This window comes from Rhododendron vialii, chromosome 8a (genome assembly GCF_030253575.1).
Source record: "Rhododendron vialii isolate Sample 1 chromosome 8a, ASM3025357v1".
Lineage (NCBI taxonomy): Eukaryota > Viridiplantae > Streptophyta > Magnoliopsida > Ericales > Ericaceae > Rhododendron > Rhododendron vialii.
The window spans coordinates 28,609,561-28,626,459 of NC_080564.1; the positions used below are offsets into that span (position 1 = coordinate 28,609,561).

A 16,899-nucleotide genomic window follows, 5' to 3' on the forward strand; every position below is an offset into this window, starting at 1 on the left:
TCATCTAACTTGAATAGATACACATTTTGTGCTTAAATCTAATGTTCACGTCTATTCATTTAACTTGAATAGTCACGCCTCTTGGATTAAAACTGTTCACAAAGGAATCAATTTCTTTAATAAGAGTAGCAGAAGCGTTAGCCATCCGAGACGGTATTTAGAAGGGTATCGCGTTGAAATTTTCTAAGGTCCAAGGAAAACCGCTGCAACTGCCATTGTCTTTATCTCGTTCTTCACTTGTACGATTGAGTTACTCGCCACGTGTTATGCTCGACTCGTGTTCTCTCAACAGGAAGGAAGGAATTTCGCTAAAATGTGAGCAAACAGTCCGCAGTCAAATTGCAATAATCATTGTGCTTATAGAAAACCATTAAATTGTTAGGACACAGATCCTTTTGAGATCATCATCGATAATTGATTTTGGTTTGAGTTACTCACAAATAACATTGGCGATATGTCCGATTAATCTTCTAATATTATCCCATTATGGACTATAATGAAAACCTTAAAAAAATACTAGTTTTTTGATGATCGAAAAATAATTTCTATACGTACGAAAAATATTTATGATCGAGTTCAGTGGCCGGCCAATGATTGTTTTTTTTCCCATATAAAAACAACATAATGTCCGTTTTAGCTTATAGACACAAATTAAAACCAATAGTATTAACAATCTGATTTCAACTTAGGAGTTTTTTTTCAGAGATGAGTGATGAATAAGGATTAGGGTGAATCCAAGTCTTAGTGTCCTTAAGTAACAAAACACAGATTAAAAATGGCTACCAACTTACAACAACTCCATGGGAAGACGCTCTTTAGGCATTTTTTTTTTTTGATAAGTACTTTCTTTTATATTTAAGATAAGTGCTACAATCGGACACGGAACGTTATGTGTCTCAACGGGACTAAAGGGAGAATTACGGGTGTCCTAACAAAAGAAGAAGAAGGTGATGTTTTAGCTACCACCGTTTAGTTTGTTGTTGTGGTAGTTGTTACGCTGATTTGAAAAAAAAGTGCATCCACATCGCGTGTACTTACCTTCTTGAGAAGATCAATGTAAAATAAAAGAGTAAAACGAGCCATATGAATCCATGCGATTAGCCTACACCGATGGATAACAAGATTAACGCCTTCTTCACAATGAAGGTCCTGAATAAAAACTAAATCGTACAACAATAGGCGTTATTTGCGCTTGCTTCCATACTTCTCCACAAGCGAAAAACTTAAATCACACATACTGATATAGATATTCTGTAGGTTACTAATTGAGTCATTCCAGAGTGTGCATGGCTGGAACAAGTTGAAGATAAATTTTCTTGTGAAGGGTTATTCCATAAGCCTCGCTCATGTCCAGGTCCTTCGCATCAGCACCACCTAAAAGCTTCCAGTCAAACCAGTACAAGAGGTTAGCAAGCACATGTTCAACTTCCATGACACCAAATGAGATGCCCGGGCAGCCCCTTCGCCCAGCACCAAAGGGAAGGAACTGGAAGTCCTTCCCCCTAAAATCGATTGGATTGTTAGCGAATCTCTCTGGAAGAAAGTCTTCTGGCCTGTCCCATAGTGAAGGATCCCTTTGGATTGCCCATATATTGATGAAAACTCTTGTTTTTGGAAGAACATCGTAACTTCCCAACTTAGTACTCTCAGTCGATTCTCTAGGAATCAAAAAAGGAACGGGAGGATGTAATCTAAGAGTTTCTTTGACAACACATTTTAAGTAGTCCATTTGATCAATATTATCTTGATCTACTCCAGATTTCTTCCCAACCACTCTTCTTACCTCTTCTTGAGCTTTTTTCATCTTAGTTGGATTTTTCATCAGCTCTGTCATTGCCCACTCCATGGTTGCTGAACTTGTATCTGTTCCTCCTATAAACATGTCCTTTAATTTGGAAGGAAAAAAGATTCATTGAGTTAGTAAACATAGAAATGAAGGGGATTGAAACGGATTCGGAGAGAGAGAGAGAGAGAGAGAGAGAGAGAGAGAGAGAGAGAGAGAGAGAGAGAGAGAGAGAGAGAGAGAGAGAGAGAGAGAGAGACCAGTAAAATTGCTTTAAAACTATCTGGATTGATATCCATTGCCATCATGCCTTCTTTCTGAAGTTGGAGTAGTATTTCAATGAAACATTCCTTGTCAGGTTGATCATTTTTTGTTGTTTTGGAACTCCTATGTCCTTCAATGATCTCGTCAAGGAAAGCATCTAATCCCTCGGAAGTGTCGTTCAGCCTCTTTACGAAACCAGTTAAAATATCCATCCATCCCAGAGAAGGGAAAAAATCCAAGAAGCAGAATTCTCCCATCTGCTCCATTGCAGTCCTTGATAACTCCCCGAATCTTTTCTTGTTAACTTCTCCTTCGTACTTTCTTCCTAAAATACATCTAGATATTATGCTGCTGGACAAACCAACCAACAACTCTCCAAGGTTTATTGGGGCTCTGGTAAGACTTGCGTCACGTATCTTGTCAATAAACCCTGCAACTTCTTCTTCTCTAACTGAATGAAAGGATTGCACCCTATTGAGGGTCAAAAGTTGCGAAACACAGATCTTTCTCAATTGCCTCCAATACTCGCCATGGGAAGAAAATGCTAGATCACGGCATCCATAGGCTATGCTTTTAGCAGCCCTGGTTTGGACTCTATTGGAGAAAGTAACGTCTTGGGTCTTCATGATTTCTTTGGCCATCTCTGCTGATGTGACAACAAGAGTCGGGGCGCGACCCAAGTGTAGCAACAATATAGGGCCGTATGTTTGAGAGAGGTTGCGGAAAGACTGGTGAGGGAGTCTGCCTAGAAGGTGCAGGTGTCCAATTACAGGAAGCCGTAGCGGCGACGGTGGCAAGTTGAGTTTTCTGCTACCTTTGAAGAAGTTGAGTGCAATTAGGAGCAATATTAAGAGGAGGGATGAGAACAGAAAGGAACTGATCGATATGGTTTTGTTGAGCTCTTGACACCATTGTTGTAACATTGGTGTTAAAGCCATTCTTACCACAACTTCTCTGTGAATGAATCACCCATGTCTCTTCTATTTATAAGCTACATTAATTATGACATATTTAGCAAAAATGCTATGATACATGCTCCTACTTGGTGTGTACGGTAAACGCCTTGAACTCATACACTTTAGTACTAAAAAGAAATATATAATAAGGATAATATGGTCTTTTTATGTTTATCATTAACGGTACACTTTAGTACATAAATTACATGGGGTCGTGTGCTAGTTTCTAAATGACAATTAGTCAATTCGCACCAAGCCCAAACTATAGAAGGTCAAGTGTAATTTGTCCATTGGGTTCCGTTAGTGGGAGCTAACGAAAGTTATCTATTGTCCTTAATTGGCATGAAATCTAAACTGCAGGATTAAAATCGAGTTGATTGAAAGAGTAAGGACCAAAGTGATCGCAAAGATCAAACTATAAGGACCAATTGAGTGATTTACCCTACAAGTAAACCAAAGTGACACAAAGATCAAACTACATGGACCATTTAAGTAATTTGCTTACAAGTAATTAAAAGTGTACTAGCAACAAATCCTTGTTATGCACGGTAGTTTAACGATCTCAACACCAAAGATAGCATTTTGAATCTCTTAAACAAATGATCTCTGCCTCTCAAACGTCTCTGCTCACAAGAATACCTCGTAAAACTCTATATATAGATCATACATACTTAATGTATGAGTTTTAACCCTTCTGTCTTTAATTGTTAAGATTCATTATGAATTGTAAGATTGTTGTGCTTGTACTTTTGAAACAAATTGTGCAAATATAAGAAGTAAGTGATTCGATCTTCTTTTAACATTGTGAGAAAAAATAGAAACCTTATTACACATTTGTGGGCATGTGCTACAACATACATAATGGGGCTGTTTCAATGTTTTTAAAGTGTAACATGAAACAAACCAAATTTTCAAACTTAAAATTTAAATTACAACATAAAAAATTCTCACAAATTATTTAAAATTGAGAGTTTATTTATTTGCATCTTTGATATTACGTGCTTCAACCGCAAATGCAACCGTCTTATGTGTCCTCGAAAAAATCCGTCTTATGTGTCCTCGAAAAAATTAGCCCTACAGTGCACCCAAACCAGACGTCATACTGCAAATATTAGAAAACAAAAATAACAAATGCTAAAACAGATGATTGTTGTTAAGAAAAAAACCTCTTTGGAATTTTTCGAGATTGAGCAACAATTGAAGCGTGAATGAGCATTAGGCAAGAAAAATGGTATAGAACCATAAACATATTTTGTCATTTTATTATTATTGATTTTTTTTCTCACCCAAAGTCGTATTGTTAGTTATAGTTAATGAAGTTTGAACACACATCAAATTAGTGGAGTGCATGGTGCCCACCACTAGCTAACAATCCACTTGCTATTATTGATCTTTTCCGTTTCATTTTTATTTTCTTTTATCTTTTTACAAATCTATGATATCTACAGATAATAGAGAAAGCAATTATGTCATTTCAACTGTTCGTAAATGACATAAGATTAGAAGCATAAGGACCCACAAAAAATCCTAAATCTAGCCGTCCCATTCCCAATTAACAAACTTGTACGTAGCAAATTAAGATTAAGATTACAATAGATTATGTTCACGCCATTACTTTTGGTTGATGTCTGCCGTGCTCAAAATTAAGAACCTCGACGAATCTGTAAATGACTAAAATCGTAGATATCCGTAGAAATTTTGGATACATAAAAGAGTAAAATAATAGAAATCCTAGGCACAAAATAATGAAGGATAGAAAAATTATGTGAATCACTCATTTTAGTTTCAAATGATCCCCTCGTTGGATGCCTCTGAGAATAAACTAACCATGTTTACTCTCTCTCTCTCTCTCTCTCTCTCTCTCTCTCTCTCTCTCTCTCTCTCTCTCTCTCTCTCTCCATTGTTTATACTCCATTTATTTTGAAAAAAGATATCAAAAATCCCATAAATTAAGGATGGAATGATTAGTTGTAAATCTTCTTTTTTAGAAGTTTATTAAAAGTGAGCCTATCAGTTAGAACAATTTCGATCAATGGAACCTATATGATACAGAGATTATGAGATCAATTACAAAATTTGAATGAGATAATTTATCCCTTTCATATAAAAAAACTTAGCACAAATCAATGGTTTGGATTTTAAATGATTTTTCAATCTTTTTGTTTGGGGGTATGAAAACATTTGTTCATTAATTTATATTTCCATATCTGGGCTAATTATCAAACTTTCTTCTTTCTAAGGTAAGCTTATTTTAGAAATTCTCTACTTGATTTTTGTTGGTGCCACATGTCGTAGCCACGACGCTCCTCACGAAAAGTGACTTTGCATTAGTATAGATGTATAGATTAGGCCGAATCATGTATAGATTAGGCCGAATCGATGACATAATTAAGAAGGATTCGCAATCTGAAAAGTGACTTTGCAATGTCTGTTTTAGCTTATAGGCACAAACTAAAAAGTGTTAGTATTTGCAATCTGATCATTTCAACTTAATTTGGAGTTGCTTTCAGAGATATATGAGTTGTGAATAAGGATTATGACGGATCCAAGTCTCTAAGGCTCCTTAGATGACAAACCTCAAAAATGGCCACAAAATCTACTAACAACGTCTCACTCCGTCGGGAGATGCTCTTTAGACATATTGTGACGTAAGAGTATTTACATCAAAATAATCAGATCGTATCCACTCCCCAACCGTAGATTGATTAACAAAATGATTGACAGAAATTGCGTATCGGTCTTGCTGTTATTGGTGAATTCTTGGAGGCTCCTTAATTGTAATACTCCTATCTACTAAACCTAGCTAGTCTTCCTACACGTTAGATATGATAGGAATTCACAAGTATGTCACTAACTTAGATATATAGGAGACTTAGTCATGACTGCAAGTCTAAATTCTGATTTAATTAAGATAGGTGATTACTCAGTAACGACTGCAAGTCCAAATTCTGATCCAATTAGGATATAAGAAAAAGAAATAGTGGACTAACTTACATAGGCGACTCAGTGACTACTGCAAGTCTAAATTCTGATTCGATTAACATAGCTGACTTAGTGACAACTACAAATCCAAGTTCTGATCCAACTAGGATTCCACCTATCATAATAGCAAGAAACAGCGGACTAACTTACATAGGCGACTCAGTTCAGTGACGATTGCAAGTCCAAATCCAAATTCAACTAGAATTCCACCTATCATAAGAGCATGAGACCGTACGTGGACTAACTTACATAGACGACTCAGTTCAGTGACGACTGCGAGTCCAAATCCGGATCCAATTAGGATTCCACCTATCATAAGAGCAAGAGATTGTGGACTAACTCATATAGGCGACTCAGTGACGACTGCAAGTCCAAATTCTAATCCAATTAGGAATATTCCACCTATTATAAGAGCAACCGACTATGGACTGACGCACTATTGGGGTTTTAATGTACCTTATTGGGACATCACCATCATAATCTTACAGTACCTTTTGTTCGCTGAAAAATTAAATTCGACTTAAAAACCAGATTGATCAATGTCGTAAAAGATACTGTATGATTTAACAGAAGTTAATTTTTTTAAAACAACTGATGGGCAGTACGATTTTTTCGATGGGTTGATAATTGATTTGTAGAGATGAACAAACACAACGATATTCACGCACTGCGATCGTTTCTGATTCTCTCTCTTCTGTGTTGTGCGTGTGTGTACACACACATATGTAGCTGTGGATAGATAAGGGAAAGTTATTTTCTACTATATTATTCTAAAATTTATAGGTCGAGTGGCTATTAACATTATAATTTTTTCAATCATGCTATAGACATGCTTCTCAGCCACATCCCAAACACTTCTCTCTCACATGCATTGCACTTCACATATCTATGGGCTCCAGTGCTTGTGAGAGAGGAGTGTCTAGAGAGTGGCCGAGAGGCATGTCCCGACCATTTCCGTAATTTTTTTTACTCCGAAAACAGCATAATGATTTCATTCAAGCCGTTGGGTATTCTTAAGAACTTTTGAGAATCATAACTCTCATCTCAATTTCATTTCAGTAATCACAAAATTACATACAGATTATGTTCGACTAAGAGCTATTTATACAAGACTAAGAGCCCTAAAATGGTTACAACAAACTTCTAACTAATCTTGAAACTAATTGCCCAACTCTTGTTAGCTTTACTAAACAGAGTTACTAAACCACAAATCAGTTGGACTTGACTTCTCTTGTAGCTGACGTGTCCTCAACATTTTGATTTGGTTGGTTTGACAATTCTCTCCAACTTCTTGTTAAATGACAATAACCCTCTCCCTTCAGTTTTCTATGAGTATTAGTTAGTACCACGGGAAGAGTTGGTATTCCCTCTCCATATGAATTATCTTTATTTATTCTTCCAGCAATAGGAAATAAGGCATGTTTTGGCTTAATAATCCCGAGCGATTAATTTTTTTTTGTCTTCATTTAAAGTTTTTTTTTCCTCGTATTTGTTCGTTTGCGTCAATTTTTTTTTTGTTTGAATTATTAGTTCGTCTTGACGAGAAGTATCTAAAAAGTAAAAAATAATGTTCACAACTAAAACTTTTTTGAATGAGGGAAGGCAAAAATAACCCAAAATTCAGTTTGTTTTGGATTGTTTGTCTTTATTCAAAACAATTTAGTTTTGAATAATTAATTTTACTTTTTAGATGCTCAGTCAAGATGAACCATTATTTCGCAAATGATAGACGAAAAACCAACAAATGAAATTTTTTTTGACAAAGACTTACTCCACTAGAATTATTTAGCCAAAACAGGCCTAATTTTTATTCTTCTACTTCATCCTTAATCCCACTCTGACTGTATGTAGACACCCCATTCTGGACTGTCCAGATAACGTTATTTGTCGATCTTTTATTTTCCGAATGATGATTTTGGTCGAGAACAGTCTGAGGATAATGGTGTGTTCGAGTTTTGAGCGTCCCGAACCTCTTTCAAACCCCTTTTCAAACCCTTCAAACCAGAGCCAAACAGCCCCAGCAAAACCCAACCGGCTTACGCTAGTGCGTATATGACGTACGCTAGTTATCCGCCACGTGTCAGTCATCGGCCGTTGACCCAGTTTTTACTGGCGCACGCCAGTCAAGCCCAGTCAAATCAACTTTATTTAGCCACATGGACGAGACTTTTGTGCCACCCTGACGTCGGACACAGTAGCCCCTGATGATTATATCGTCCAGGCCCGTCCCCCTTCTCTCTTACACCCCCCATCAAGGCAAGTCCCATGCATTTAATGCATGGGAGGCTCCCCTCTTCAAGCAACCAGCCAAACAAGGCTTTAGCCCCAGACTGATCTCAGTCTCTTTCCCCTATAAATACCCCCTTGCATTCATTTGCAAGGGGTTAGCCTCATTAAGAAGCACAAAACTTTCTTCTAATCTCTTCTTGCTCTCTATTTCTCTTCTTCCATTGAAAGAGAAAGGAAAGCAGCCCACCTCCATACACCCTGCTGACATACAGCCACCTTCTTAGCCTCCATCTTCAACCCATAAGCTCAATACCTCTTTCAAACCTCAATACAAAAAGGTATACCACCTTTACGTTCTTTTCTGTTTTCGACTCCTGAGGGGAACCAGCAAGGCCCAGGGTAGTAAACAATACTAGTCCTGGCCTTGGACTTAAAAAATACAACAATCGTATGAGGTGACACATGGTGCACGCCAGTGACCATATGCCGTATGCCAGTCATGGCAGAACGAGCACCACTGGCATGGGGATCATGGATCACCATTTCTGTCATTTTATCTTTCTGTCAATCACCCTTGCATGCTAAATAACCAGTTTACTACTTTTTGTATACCTAGAACTGTTTAGAGGTGGTAGTTACTGCTTACTCTTTGATCTGTTCAAAAGGCCTCTGGGATCCTTCTGGTCATGTTCCAGAGCCCAGATGATGCAAAAGCCAAGCATTGGACCCATACAAAACTGGCGTACGGCCTTCCATTTCTGGCGTACGGCAGTTTATATCACGATCCAGTGGCTGGCCCTTGCATCTTAGTTTAATCTTGGCCTCTTTTATATCCCCACACTGTTTTTGGGGTATTATGCTGCTTTTCTTGGCTTGAAGCCATCTCTCTTGTCTGTAACTGTATATATTATATTCTATTAAACTGCGTGGTTTGTTCTGAGTGTGCGCTGATCCCTTTCCAGAGCCTAGAGGATTGCAAACAAAGACTGAGCAACCAAACAAGTGGAGTACGCCAGTTATGAGGTGGCGTGCGCATGTCCAATCAGCATGCAGTGGCTCGGCCAGTGCATGCTGACAGAACCTGCTTACGTTCCTTCAGGGCAGCGTACTTCAGTTTATTCAAGCTGCTCAGTGCTTGTTCTCAATCTATATTTAGCATTGCAAGCAAAATCATCCATAAACATTTTGTCACATAATTACAACTTGTTACAGTTTTAACCCCCGTTAACTGTTCCCCCGCCCTAACTGGCCAAAAAAAATGATCAAATGAGAGAAAAATGCAAACGTTTTACAAAATGCCCGAGTAGAGACCGATCTCCGGATTGAGCGAGAGAGGTGCCATAAAACTCTTCCCCTCTCGTAACCTGGCTCCCGAACCTCAGATATCGAAAGTGACGACGGACCAGTCTACAAGCCTTTTTTTTTTCTCAAAATCAAACAAACGTGGCAAACGTTTTTCGAGTTCGGTTCCTTGGGTGTTTCACCGCTAAAACCCGAGTGGCGACTCTGAATCGAGGCGTTTCGCCGCGCTTTTTCGAAAAAGGGCCGCGCCCAATTTTTGTAAACGAAAATTTCCGGGTCGCGTGCCCACACTGTAATGTATTTTGTTTTATAAATAGCAACAAGCAGGCGATCGATCATCGCATGCATATACATGCATGCTTTTGATCAAATGAGTTCAAGTTTTGGCTGCAAGCACAATGTCAAGTTTGTGGTTTGGAACATACGGGGAGAAAAGCGACATACAACCATTCCATGAAATTACGTACACACTACCATTGCATGTAACGCAAGATTTATGTAGACCATTGGAGCACTCATTTGTTGGGTGATCAGATGGTTGAAGCCTGGTTTATTTATATCAAGAGTACTGCATCTGGTTTTTTTTTTTTTTGTTTCCTTTCCGGTTTCAGATCCTAATTAACCATGTGCAAGTGACATTTAAGTGAGCATAAAATTGAGCCAACAATCAGCATGCATACGAACAATCAATCGTGACCGCAATCTCCAAGCCAGAATCAGTACTGTGCAATTCCTGAAAGATTGACACTACAGGCAACAGGGAAAAATCTAATAGGCACCTAATCTTGTTGCCAGTTGCACGATTGCATTTGTTGGGGGATTGGAGAATGTTAAGCATGTCTTAGAAAACTGAGGAGACCGAGGTTTTGGATGAAGTGCAAAAATATTTCCCCATAGTACGGTATATATTTACAAAGAGACCCGAAATCATCGTTGCAGCACATCACTGGGAGGACGTAGTAGTACTACAAGCAGCAGCAGCAGCAATCTACCAACACTACACACTTGTTGCAGCAAAAATGAGCCAAGTGATCCACTTACTCCCTCAAAGACCAATCAATATTCCTAGCGATTCAACGCATTGTCAATATTATAGCCACAGTATCACAATTAATCCAAGTGGTCATTATCGAAGAAAGGATGCCTATGGGCCTTACGGGTTGTCAATCTATCTGAAGGATCATATATACTTCAGAAGCCCTTGCAACAGATGTATTAGATCACCAGCAGAATGATCTACATATATTACGCATTATTATGTTCTGCCATGAAAACCCAAAAACAAAGTAAGCGACGTAGTTTATGGGAAAATAATGTAAAAGCAGCACAAAAAAAGCCAACCCCCATTCACTCAGTATGAGTTTGGAGGCATAATCTTTCCTCAAATGCATACGTCCGTACAATTATGCAAGAGAAATATCCCCTAAAATAGTATAGAGCCAGAGCTTATAAATAGAGCAAATCAATGGGCCACAATGGCAAAGCTAAATTATTGCTTTCACTGCTTACAAAAAACCTTGAAAGACAGCAAAAGTCTTGTTTTTGGATGACACCACCACATCCATGACAAACAGTGAAATAGCGCATGTGAAAAGCAAAGGCGGCGCGTTTTTTTTTGATAGGCAACAAAATTTTATTAAAAACTCGACAAAGGATACATCGAGAAGAGACCAAATATAGACCAATGAGAAAGAGGTACTGTATATGCCTGAGGGAAAACAAAATAGAAAAGAGGATTGTTAGGACCACGGGTCACGGTCTCTCTGTGCTTGCTCTTAATTAATTGCATCCAAAGTCTAGGTTGAATATTTTATTTTTTTATCTTGTACCTAGATCTATGGTTTCTGTTGGGTTATTTATTTGTGTTGATTAGTTTCTTAGCATGTTTCATTTAGTTTGTTTTTTTAAAAAAAAATTTTGGATTATCATTCTGCCTTTTTATCTTAAAAAAAATACAAAAAGATTTTGTTTTGGTTATATGATAGAAAAACTGAAAAATTTCATTTCTTTTCCCTTCGAGTGTAAGCTGGGCATGATAGTCTATGTTGTGGCGTAGTTGATTGTCATGAGTTTTTATGAGTATGAACATTTTGACTTTTATTGTGCATACTCCATGATCCCTCCACAACGTGAGAAGTTTTGAAGGTTATATGCATGATTTTTGACATTGTGATGCACACTTGCTCATAACTATGATGGATGGTTTCTTGATTTAGTGTCTTAGTTCTCATGAACTTGGCATATATCTTGTGACCTACCTTTTGAGATTGACCTATGGCTACCATTCCCTTTGTGATGATATCATTTTTATTTGCTCTTCTCTCCTGAAAGCACCTATTCGTTTATTCTCAACCTATCCGGGCATTCACTTAGTAGCTGGGCAATTGGAGTGATGTATTCTCCTCCCTCTAACCATTCGCGTCAAAAAGGTGGATAGACCTTGTGAAGGTATGCTTGTTGGACCACTTGCTTAGTAACCGGACAGTTAGAGTGAAGTATTCTCTCTCTGAAAGTTCGCGTCAAACAGCAGTGGGGTAAGAAAGAAAGAAAAAAAAAGAAAAGAAAAGAAAAAAGAGAACTTATTATTATAGTACTAAAGAAAGGGAAATGTGCTGTTGTGAGGGAGTTTTGTACTCTCTCATTTTCATTGAACCACATTGAGGACCTAGCTTGGTTTGACTTCTTGAGGGGGAGTCATCTTGATATGCCTATTGTTTATGAGAACATAGGTCCAAAATTGAGTTAACTTGATATTTTGGTCATTGAAACACACACACACAATTTCGTTTGTCAAAGATCATGGTGTGTTGCATTCTTAATGCCTTACTAGTGGTTTCATCATTGAGCATGTTATTTGATAGTCTTGATGTTCATTTTCCTGGATTCTTATGGCATGATACTTGCTCAATGTTGATATATAGCTTGCTCTTACTCTTACTCTCTCAAGATTTATTTTATTATTGGTTATGAACATCATTGCTTCTAGTGGATTCTTTTATTTTCCTACTTCTACCTTTGTCATTCCATGACAAAAAGGGGGAGTAATTTGTTGAGCAGATTGTGCTTCTTTAGTGTTTCTGCAGCTTTACAGGACGGGACCTCAATCTGTTAGGGGATAGTTTTTTCTGTGTCGTGTGTGTTTGTCATGGAAGTGCCAAAGGGGGAGATTGTTAGGACCATGGGTCACGGTCTCTCTGTGTTGGCAAATTCCAAGACAAAAACACATTTATTTGTATCCCCATTTATCGAGTTGTATTTTATTTATTTTTGTTTCTAGAGTGTCTGTTTAGGAAATGGAAGGAAATCAATATTATGTAATTGAGAGTGAGTGTTTCGTACAGGTAGAAAAGGAAAGAATTATTCTCGTGAGGAAAGAAATAGGTGCTCATGGAAAGACTTGCTGGACATGGTAAGGATTTGCTGCAGATGGAAACGATCTTTCGGTAATTGCAAGACGCAGTAATTTATCTAAGCAATCTATTAAGGCATGAGATTTTTTTGATTGCCGAGGACGTTGTAATTATTTAAGGACGATGGGTTAGGAAATAATGAGTGTGAGAGAGAGCTGCCATCAAAGGTTTCAAAAACCCATATCATCTGAATATAGAAAAGACGATCAGCTCTTGTGGTTTTTTGGTGCACCTCGAAAACTAATAACGTCATGCTCTAAAAGATTAACTTCAAGGGGTTTTCATCTACATCTACAATTGGTCCCTAATCTAAGCCCTTTCGTGGAGTTCGAAAGTCATTTTTGGAAGGCTCGTGGATTCGAGGCAGCGGCGGTCAAGTATTCAGAGAGGTGTGCGTGGATTCGGCAAGAGCATCTAGGTTTAGGTTTGTGGAGTTCAAACTTATTGTAAGAGTTCTTGTAACCTCGTGTTTAGTAGTGCTTGATTTCTTCTCGTGGTTTTTTCCCGTTTAGGGTTTCCCACGTATATCTTGCGTTTATCTATTTGGTTGCTTTCGTTTGTGCGATTAATCTTGTTATCAATTGGTGGGTTGATCAATTGACAAGATAAAAAATAGCAAATCCCTAAACCTATATAGGCGATCTAGGATTTTTCAAGGATTACATTCAATGGAAATTGAATGTTTTCCAACGGACAGACTAAAACATCAGTCATATTAGAATGAACTCAGCAGAAGGATCTTCCATAAGAGTTTGGAAAACTCATCTCATCCAGCACATTTCCAACAGTACCATATGCCGCAGAAGCAATCCCATTATATCCTGAAATCCCAGCAAACTAGTTTACAGCATACATCATCAAATGCTGTAGAAGTATATCAGCTCCTTATTCAGCCATGACATAAGCAATATGAGCATCAGTAGTTGGACCAGAAAACATGTTCAGAATGGCAAATACTCAGTTATCTCTTGCCCTCCTCACAGTTGGAAGTTGAAAAGAGATAATGGTGTACACCACGAACAACAACCCCATCACATCTCAGGCTTCACCACGAGAAAATTCAGCAATATATCAGCAAAATCCCTTTCTCATTCTATACCTTAAGCTCTCTTCATATTGCACCCAATTTTAGTGAAAATCAGGCCAAGCCTGATGTAGGACTCTTAGCCCTCCAAATCTGTGGAGTCGAAAGAGTGGTAGAATAACCTTCATCATCTCCATGACTTTATATCACTAATCTCCAGCTCTCTAAATTCTCTTAGCCCTCCATATATATTAGGAGTTGAGAAGAGAAATAATCAGTACAGGAGAGGCGAGATAACCTCTTAGCCCTCCCAACATTGGAGTTGACAAAAAGGCCAATTGCCAGGGGTCTCCCAATAAAATGCAGCTTGACATTACAGACTCAATAATCCCACTAAAAGAAAAAAGACTCCAAACACATAAGAGGGACAGACACCACCCTGCACTACACCCAGCAAGAACAAAAGAGAGACCAATCATAACACCCCCAATCCCCACCATCCAGACCTGATCTCTCACACAAAGCCTTAATCTTATTAGAGTCTCCACCAATGCACCTACTGACTTCAACTGATATAATACACTCCACAATTCCTGTCTACTTACTGCTTCATTGGGGGCATACACATTGACAATGACATACTCCTACTACAAGAAAATCAGGATCTAACAACGGTAAAAAACGTCACTAAAAAATACAAAAAGCGTTGCTAAAAACAATACCAACGGTTCACCAACCGTTGTGAGATATCCGTTGTAGAGGTATAGCAACAATTTTGACGAGCGTTGGTGCAGATTTTTTTTTAGTAACGGTTTCTTTAGCAACGCTTGTAACCGTTGCTAAAGGCAAGTTTTTTTTTTTTAAATATGGGGTACATGGCAGCCACATGGCCTCCACCTGTCTCCCACATGGCACTGACGTGGCCCCCACTTGTCGCCCACGTGGCACTGACGCTGCGTGGCGCATGGAAGGCAACACAACAATTTTGCTCCTCTTGGGAATCGAACCCAGGACCTCGCGTATGCACGCACGAGTGCAAACCAGTTGGGCTAGCCCAACAGATCTTATGTAATATTAAGGGCCTTCTAATATTTATACTATGCAAACTGGTTGGGCTAGCTTATGTCATTAGAGTCTTATCGATTTCTTCTGAATCCAAGTTCTTAAATTCGGTTTATACTATACAAACACATACTTTTTTTTTTTCCGATTGGAACCGTTTATTTTTTACATAGTAAAGAGTACATCCTTCATATGAAAAATGAAATTAATCAGGTATTGTTACATACTTGATCGGGCAGAAAAATTTATTTTACTAATAAAATTTTGTCTCAATAAAGAAGTTTTCTAAACTCGATCAAGCCAAATTTTTATGAGAATGATTTAATCAACAAGGAAAACAAAATCAATGGTCTCAATCATCATAGTTGTGTTGTGGTCGAGTTGCTATTGTACGTTCAAATACAACACAAGACGTAGTTTAATTGTTATCATAAATTACATGAAACGTATATATTTTAAATATAATTACAAATCCGATTGAGTCAAATTTTTACGAGAACGATTTAATCAACATGAAAAAAAAGTCAACCGTCTCGATCGTTAGTTCGAATTTGGAAAACAGATCGCATGAAAGAAAATTGGTTTTGGTGGTGTGAAAATCTACTAACGGTTAATGAAAACCGTCGCTATAGTCCGGTTTATAGTAACGGTTATTGGAAACCGTTGCTATAGTCCGGTTTTTAGTAACGGTTATGGAAAACCGTTGCTATAGTCTTGTAATCTAGTAACGATTGCATGAAAACCGTTGATATAGTCCTGTTTCTAGTAACGTTTTGCAAACTGTTGCTACACACCATCTATACCGACTGTTTTTTCAACCGTTACTAAAAAAACCGTTGGGAGATCCCAAATTTCTTGTAGTGTCTAGCCCTACCAAAATCCAGTCAACATAACAAAATGCCTATGAATTATGACTTCTCTTGGTTTGAAATTTTCTGGATTCCATATCGTTAATACTCCCCCAGACAGACCAACAACCCCAGACTCAGCATATACAAATTCAGAAGAACCCCATATTCTTTGAACAATAGGCCTTTCAAAACTCTCACAAGTAAAGCCGACACGTTTTACTTGCTTACTCAAAAAAACATATGTTCCTTCAACCTTATATGAGACTGAACGCAAATGTGATTGTGATTGTGATTCAACCTTATACGAGACTGAACGGAACTTTGAAGCTGTTTCTTCTTGTCAATGAGACTTTGGATTGAAATTGCTTCATTTTGTCATGTGGGGGTGGTGTCAGTACACTTTTTGAAATCGGTATAGTGAAAATCCTTGGTGCAGAATGATAGTTCATCTAAGTTTATGTGTTCTTCTTTATATGCTCCTGTTGCTTATTATTTAAAACTACGATTTTGTGAAATATCTCAGATAGAATTGGTGTAAAAGAATGGATGTTCTGTTCTTGGTTTTTGTAGGGGTTCGATTTGACGGGACCTTGACCTGAATTAATATTTCTCCTCCGCTGCTCCGTTCCCCTGCCTCTGGACCTGCAACAAGTCACTAGGGCTGGAATAGCCCAGTGACCCTCCAACGATCAAGTCAGACCTCAGGGGAGGATGTAGATCTAGGGTTAGGGTTAGGGAAGAATTGCATACCTCTCTTCACGAGTATCCCTTTGTATTTATAAACCTAGGTTTACTTGGCCTCCAAGTTAACGCGTGGGGGTCACGCTCAGGTAACCGCCTCGGGTGACATCATAGGTGACGCATCGGATAAGGCAGTTACGGAGCACATGGCCAGGTTTGATTCTCATGATTATGTCCGCCACGTAATCCTCATGGACCCCCCTTAGAATAACTTCTCCTGGGAGGCTAAGGGAGCACCGAAACGGGAGCACGCCGTGTCATCATTAACCGAGCCTCAAACCGAACCGTATGACAA

General features: G+C 38.4%; 1 protein-coding gene across 1 annotated transcript; it reads right to left on the reverse strand.

Moving 5' to 3' along the window:
• Window positions 1-1,029: 1,029 nt before the first annotated feature.
• On the reverse strand, window positions 1,030-2,986 carry LOC131335910 (cytochrome P450 71A1-like). Its single transcript, XM_058371468.1, has 2 exons — window positions 2,044-2,986; window positions 1,030-1,885 (listed from the first exon to the last, which is right to left on the reverse strand). Exons 1-2 carry the CDS (start codon window positions 2,983-2,985, stop codon window positions 1,271-1,273), a joined length of 1,557 nt encoding a protein of 518 aa, XP_058227451.1. The 5' UTR covers window position 2,986; the 3' UTR covers window positions 1,030-1,270.
• Between the last annotated feature and the right edge of the window lie 13,913 nt (window positions 2,987-16,899).

Coding starts and splice junctions, on each gene's coding strand:
- LOC131335910 (XM_058371468.1), bottom strand. CDS start 2,985: ATGGCTTTAACACCAATGTTACAACAATGGTGTCAAGAGCTCAACAAA. Junction 1,886..2,043: donor GTTTTAAAGCAATTTTACTG/GTCTCTCTCTCT, acceptor TCCAAATTAAAG/GACATGTTTATAGGAGGAAC.